This window comes from Rosa chinensis, chromosome 7 (genome assembly GCF_002994745.2).
Source record: "Rosa chinensis cultivar Old Blush chromosome 7, RchiOBHm-V2, whole genome shotgun sequence".
Taxonomy (NCBI): domain Eukaryota; kingdom Viridiplantae; phylum Streptophyta; class Magnoliopsida; order Rosales; family Rosaceae; genus Rosa; species Rosa chinensis.
Genome location: NC_037094.1, coordinates 58,561,222 through 58,569,032, shown reverse-complemented (window position 1 = coordinate 58,569,032; position 7,811 = coordinate 58,561,222). Strand labels below are relative to the sequence as shown.

The following is a 7,811-nucleotide window of genomic DNA, read 5'->3' as shown; positions in this document are numbered from 1 at the left end:
GTGAAGTGATTCTCTGCTTCAAGTCCTTTCTTGTCCTTGCAACCACCGACAGCGATCAATTGAAGATAGCGGTAAGAGCGAATGACGATTAGCTATCGATCTTGTAAATCATGTGCTTTTGTTTCATTTTCAATTGACGTTTAATAAATAAAGATAATATTAAGAAGAAACTCAATGGAAGAATTTGATTTGGATTGATTTTTATTTTTATTTTTTTATTTTATTGATTCTTTCATTTAATCCGGGTTTGGGGTTTTACAATAAATGCCAAATGCCAATTTGAACAATTTGAATGCAAGGAGGTTTGACACTGCTAACACTAAAGCAAGGAAGCAAATGGTGGCGGTATGTCAGTCTTCATGTGCTACTCATTTTGACTATGCAGAAGGGGATGACATCTTACCTTCTAAATTGTTGTTTCAATATTTGGTAAAGCATCTTGGTATATCTTACATATCTATTAAATGTGCAAGGAGTTTTGTATTTCTTATAGAAGCTTATGATGGATCAAATTTAATGAACAAATGTCCCCTCATGTTATATAATGATAATTTTGTAGAATTTAGTGGTAGGACATAGATCAACTCGATCATGTAATGTGGTAGTCGTCAAATTCTGTTGAATAATTTTGTGTTGTATCCTAGTGAAGCTGCAAAGTTGGTGATTAGCATCATGTTAATCATATCATGTTATGATCCTCACAGTGTCCTCTACAGTTTTAGCCTTTGGTCTACACTGCACAACAACTTTGGTCTCACAATGTCCCGTGCATGTCAATAACTGGAATGGGGCAAGAAGAACATGGCATGAGAAAATGGAAGTTGAAGAACCTGAACCAGAAATGGCTTAATTACAATAGCTTGGAAAAGTTGAAGGTATGTTGTTGTTCTATGAGACATGTGCTAATTGTAGAACTAGATGTCAAATTTGTTGTCACTGGTCATGTCCGATGTTGATCACAAGTCAATAGCTAAGTCACTGTTAATCAAATGTCACTTACCAAGTCATTGACTTTAAATACCAGGTGCAACAAGCTGCAAGCTGGCAATGAACACGTGTCAAGTTCTAAGAGGTGACTATTACAAAAATAGAAAATCAAATATTCCTCCTACTATGCTTCAAATTGCTGCATTTCAATCGTAAACAAAATGATTCATACAAATGGTATTCTTGAAATGTGAGGCCTGTTGTACTTTTTTTCCCTTTGACTGAGGTTATTTTTATCTCAAAAGACTTTAATTTGTTACTCGGTAAGGTTTTTAACGGGGCAACGTAAATAACACCATCGGCATTACATGACGTCACTATTGGACGTCACGAAGAGTGTTGCAGTTAATCTAGTTTTGGTATGACTGGTCCAAACAGGAATGAAAATCTTTATGTAAATGGGAAAGTATATTTAGTTAAAGATTTCCTACCCATATTTTGAATAGAATTTCTTATAATATTAGATTTAGATTTCTTATAATCTTTGTACTCTTGTCTCTATATAAAGGGTCTTATTATCAATGAAGAATTATGTATTTTCTCATTTTACAACAATCACATGGTAATGATGCTGTGTGTCATGAGCCGCCAAGTACGTGGAAACTGCTAGCACTGGATCAATGGATGGAGGTTTCCTTGTAGCTGCTTGCATCCAAAAGAGTTCACATAAAACCTTGGTGACTCTCATTGAATCTTCTTAGTTTTATTCGTGGAGAAGGGACCCATGCATCTTGAAGCATATTATAGGTCTTCTTGGTTTTATTTCAGTGCAAGTACAGTAATCCGATAGTGATCCCAAAAGAAAAATAATCCATGTAGTGTAATATCTTAATAATTTATGTTCGTGAAACGTGTTTTGGGGAATGATACATTAACCAAGGGGTTCAACTTCAGCGAGGAGTACCTCTACAAGTACAACTCAAAGCTCAGAGCTGAGAGAGCAAGAGAGACACTGAGAAATTAAGAAAAATAGAGAAAGATGGTGAGAACTCCTTGCTGTGATCAGATTGTTGTGGTCTGTCCCCACTTTGTCTCATCTTGATCCCCAAACCACACAATCTGAAATTGAAATGTGGAGAATACTCGATCTTCATAACGTAGCAGATTCGATGCCTGATGCATTTACTGATATCGCTAAAGTGATGAGATCACACATACCTGCTGAAAACGTACCTGTAAGGATTGATGTCCCTAAAATCCCTAGAGCCATTGGGCACGGCGCCACCGCCCACAATGATGGTGGTGTTGTGGCTTAGGTCGGGCTCCCTACAAGGAGCGTTGGAGGCCCAAAGGTTTGATGGATTCTGGCCGGAGAAAAAAAGCGAGTTTAGCACAAAAAGATCCATTAATCATCGATATAAATAATCCGTCTCATGAAAATATTCCAGATTATGGTTATGTCCAAGAGACATCAATAGGGGACACTCCAGTGTCAAAACCAATTCCAAAGAATAGAGAGATCTCCATGAATTACACTAGTGTGCATGAGACGTTGAATAGAGATTCTATTATCCTTGATGATGTCTTCGCATATTCTATTACTCAAGGAATTATAGAACATGATGATATCGAACCTCGCTATGTTGAAGAATGTCAACGAAGAGTGGATTGGCCTAAATGGAAAGATGTGATCCCGGCTGAATTGGATTCACTAACAAAGAGACAGGTATTTGGGCCTATAATGCTGACACCCCCAAGTATAAAGCCTGTTCACCATAAATGAGTCTTTGTTAGAAAGTGTAATGAGAAAAATGAGGTTGTTAGATATAAATCCCGCCTTGTGGTGTGAGGTTTCTCACAACGCCGTGGAATCGACTACGTACAAGGAGACATATTCTCCCGTAATGGACGTAATAACGTTCCGCTACCTTGTCAGTTTGATAGTTTCCAAAAAACTTGACATGCAGCTTATAGATGTGGTTACAGCATATCTCTATGGGGATCTACATTCAAAGATATATATGAAGATTCCGGATGGAATTCAATTATCCAAATCAAGTGACTCTAAACCACAGAGCACGTTTTCGATAAGATTCAAACACTCACTATATGAATTGAAACAATCCAGATGGATGTGGTATGACCGTCTAAGTGACTATTTGATTGGGAAGGGATATGTCAACAATAAATATACCCATGCATGCGTGTTCATTATAAGGACAAGTTCCGGATTTGCAATTGTAACGGTTTATGTTGATGACATGAACATGATTGGAACTCTAGATGTGTTAAAGGAAACTGCTAAGTATTTGAAATCCGAATTTGAGATGAAAGATCTTGGAAAAGCATGATTTTATCTCGGATTAGAACTCGAGCACCGTAGTGATGGGATTATGATCCATCAGTCAGCATATACTCAGAAATTACTAAGCCACTTTAATGAAGATAAAGCAAAGCCAGTGAGTACTTACATGATTGGCCATAGTCTTGAGCCTGGAAAAGATCCATTTCATCCAAAGGATCAAGACGAAGACTTGTTAGAGGCCGAAGTGCCGTACCTAAGTGCAATAGGTGCATTATTGTACTTAGCTCAATGCATAAGACCGAACATCTCATTTGAAGTGAACTTGTTAGCTAGACATAGCTCTGCGCCAACACACCGCCATTTGATTGGTGTAAAGACAATCTTTCGATACTTAAAAGGTAAGACAATCTTTCGATACTTAAAAAGTATGATTGATATGGGTTTGTTTTATCCCTATAGAGAGAAAAGAAAAGACGAAAGTTAGGGATCAGACTCTATAAGGAAAAACGCCGCCGTCCATGATATAGCCGCCAACCATGTCACTGCCGCCCCCCGCTCATGGTGGCCGGCGTTCTCCTACCCTCCTCCATCAAAATGACAGTAATGTTTTGATGGGTTTTGTTGATGCAAGGTATCTCTCTGACCCTCACAAAGGTCGCTCCCAAATGGATTATGTCTTTACCATGGGAAGCACTGTGATATCTTAAAGGTCTACAACGTAGACCTTTTGTTGCTACTTCCTCGAATCATGCAGAGATTATTGCTCTACATGAAGCTGTGCGTGAATGCAAATGACTAAGATCCATAATTAGAAATATTCGAGGAACTTGTGGTTTGAAGTCTACCACAGATGAACCTACATGCATTTATGAAGACAATGCAGCTTGTATTGAACAAATGAAAGTAGGTTTCATCAAGGGCGACAACACCAAGCATATATCACATAAGTTCTTTTATAATCAGCAACAATAATCACTTCTAAAGATTGAGGTGAATCAAATCCGATCAGAGGATAATGTAGCGGACTTATTTACTAAGTTGTTACCTAAACCCACCATCGAGAAGCATGTGAAGAGCATCGGATTGAGAAAGTTATCCGAACTCCCATGATTGTAGCAATCAAGGGGAGATGTCGACATCAGGGGGGAATGATGTCTACATGTTGATCTCGAAGAGTGAAGGACGTGTTGTACTCTTTTTCTCCTCCTCGAGGTTGTTTTTGTCCCTCAGGGTTTTTATTACTTGAGCAAGGTTTTTAACGAGGCAACAATTGAAGCGTCATCAACAAGTTTGACCGGCACAAGGGGGAGTGTTGAGGGATGTTGACGTTTAGTGTGCCTTGTCAAACTAGGTTTCGTTCTATAATTGTAATAGGAGAGAAGGTTCTAGAATTCCTAGTCCCATTCGGAATGTACTTTGTAATCCCTATATATAGGGCTCCTATCAATAATAGGAACACATAATTTCTCTCAAATCCTTTATTCTTAAACAGATAGAATAATAAAATGCGTAGATGGTTATTACTCTTATTGCTATCTCTGAATTCCAGTAAAGAGCTCTGTGCTTGATCTTCCGTTCTTTGTTGAATGTTTTGTAGAGTGCTCACGCTTTGGAGAAGTAAATGTTTTGTATAGTGCTCAAGCTTCTGAGTAAATGTTTTGTTATTTGATCATCTTCAAACCTTTCTGTACAATTCAGTGGGTGTTTGTGAAGAAAGATCTTTCTAAAATAATAACACGGTTCAATTATGTGCTCAATACAATAAAATACAGGAAAAAAAGAAACCTGCAGCATCATGCAGGCGGACGCACTAGTTGGGAACTAGAACTGAGCGTTCTCTAAATGAGGGTGATCTTATTTCCTTTTCTTCTATGGTGATGCTGTGGGAGTCTAAGAACTGGTGTAGGCCACGCAGTGCCGGCCCTGAGGCTAGGCGAAGCAGGCCCAAGCCTAGGGCCTCATATTTTAGGGGCCTCAAAAAATTTTATTATGTAGGCCTGCAGAAAAAAAAAAAAAAAAAAAAGAATCAATCTAAACCACTTTGTGTCTTCGTACACGCAACATGACCCTATGTTTTCAATACTTCCATAGTTCCATCAGATTGAGACGCAAAGCAGTAGAGAGGAGATGATTTTCCTCTTTCTAAGTTCAAGTTTTTGAAGCTCTTTCTCAATCCAAGACAAAAATCCAATTATGATTGAACATCTCAGAAGGTTTCCTCGGTGGCTATCGAAAATCCAATTGTGATTGAGAGGATCAGATGAAAAAGTAAATTCAAGAGACTGAAGAGTTGGTTTTATCTTCCAAAAACGCAAAAAGGTAAGATCTTTGAAGGTTTTTATTTTCGATTTTGAAGAAATTTTGGTTTTTTCGTTCTCTATTTGTGTTTTTGATGCTCTTGGCCTCTTGTATTCCATTCCTTTTCAATTTTGGTTTGAAACATGTAATTATGAAATCATGATTTATAACATTTATTGAAAATTTAAGACTTGTGAACTATTTAATATATTGCAGAACAATGAACAATGATTTTGTTTCATCTTTGTTTTTAGGGATTTTAGAGTTATCAGTTATGCATGTTTCAACTTTCGTCTCTGTTTCATTTATTCTCTGTTGAAAATTTGCTATATGCCTGAGGCTTTCTATATGATATTCTTTAGGGGTTCAAATCATTCAATTGTTGAAATAAGAGAAGCTTTGATTCACTTGGTGAATGGTAAAGAAGATGTCAAGACAAAAAGTGATGCTGAGACTTTAGCAACATATAATCTTCAGAATTTTAAGTTCTTGTTCGGTATGATTATATGGTATGAATTGTTACATGCTATTAACAATGTCAGCAAAGTTCTGCAAACTGAAGATATGCATGTTGATACTGCCATCAAAGAATTGGAACGTCTTCTTTCATTTCTTCAAAAGTTTAGAGAAACTGGATTTGAGGAGTCCTTGATTGAAGCTAAAGAGATTGCAAGTGAGATGGGGATTGAACCGGTATTCATGGAAAAACGGACAATTCACAAAAAGAGACAATTTGGTGAAAGCTCTAGCGAAGCGGTGACACAATCAGCTGCAGAATCCTTTAAAGTCAATTATTTCCTCTACATAGTTGATCAAGCTATTTCCTCATTCAAAACCAGGTTAGCACAATTTCATTCAAATTTAATATAATCAGTTAATGAGCATGATGTTTTGAGCAAGCTGATGATCATGTAATTGGTCACGTAACTGACCATGTAACTGTAACTGGTCATGTAATTGGTCACGTAACTGACCATGTAACTGACCATGTCACTGACCAAGTAACTGGTCATGTAACTGGTCACGTAATTGACCATGTCACTGACCAAGTAACTGGTCATGTAACTGGTCACGTAACTGACCATGTCACTGACCAAGTAACTGACCAAGTAACTGGTCATGTAACTGACCATGTCACTGACCAAGTAACTGGTCATGTAACTGGTCACGTAACTGACCATGTAACTGACCATGTCACTGACCAAGTAACTGTAACTGGTCATGTAACTGGTCAAGTAACTGACCATGTCACTGACCAAGTAACTGTAACTGGTCATGTAACTGGTCACGTAACTGACCATGTCACTGACCAAGTAACTGTGAGCACACTCTTGTATTACAAGATCATAGCTGTGAGTTTCTTCAAATTGAACAACTCTGTACCTACCACTTGATTTATCCAACTTAATGATATCTAAGCAGATTATAGCAAAGAGAATCCAAGCAGAGAAGCCGTTGTTTTGGGTGAGACATGTTTATATAGTTTATTGAACTTCATCTTCTTCTTCTTTTTCTAAACCAGGTTTGAGCAATTTAAGACTTTTGAAGAGAATTTTGGGCTTTTGTTTGATTTGGACAAGTTAAGGTCTGCAGATAGAGATAGTTTGAAGAGTTTTTGTGCTAACCTAACAAATTTATTGAAGCATGGCGAGATTTCTGATCTTAATGAAGATGATCTATATCATGACTTACGAATGTTGAGTGAAGATTTACCCAATGAAACAAAAAGAGCTATTGATGTGTTGAATTACATAAAAGAAGTTGATGGCTGTTATCCAAATGCTTGGATTGCTTATAGGATTTTGCTAACTATACCAGTCACAGTTGCCTCTGCAGAAAGAAGTTTTTCAAAGTTGAAATTGATCAAATCTTACCTTCGGTCTACTATGTCACAAGAGAGATTGAGTGGTTTGGCTATGATATCTATTGAAAAAGATATTGTTGGAAAACTTGATTATGTAAATTTGATTAGTACCTTTGCATCTAAAAATGCAAGACGAGTCATATTTCAGTGATACTTTGAAATTGGGATATTATTTTCTTTTGTAATGTTTGAGCATTTATTTTGGGGCCTCAAATTTTTTCCTGCCTTGAGCCTCTAAACTCACAGGGCCGGCCCTGAGGCCACGATGGGAGCAGATATTGTAATGTGTACTCATTAGTTTCCCTAATATGTTAAATTTATAGTTTTGTTCCTAACATGGAGAATGTTGGTGCCCTGTCACCAACATTGGATTTATGTATGCCTTTTGACTAGGTTAGTGGTTTGGGCCACAACCAA

At 37.4% G+C, this 7,811-nt stretch overlaps 1 protein-coding gene across 1 annotated transcript; it reads left to right on the top strand.

Annotated features, from left to right (window-relative positions):
- Positions 1–5,533: 5,533 nt before the first annotated feature.
- Positions 5,534–7,545, top strand: LOC112175963 (zinc finger MYM-type protein 1). The gene is made up of 3 exons (XM_040511533.1): positions 5,534–5,551; positions 6,073–6,369; positions 7,053–7,545. The coding sequence occupies exons 2-3, from the start codon at positions 6,095–6,097 to the stop codon at positions 7,543–7,545; spliced, it is 768 nt and encodes a 255-aa protein (XP_040367467.1). The 5' UTR covers positions 5,534–5,551; positions 6,073–6,094.
- The last annotated feature ends 266 nt before the right edge of the window (positions 7,546–7,811 follow it).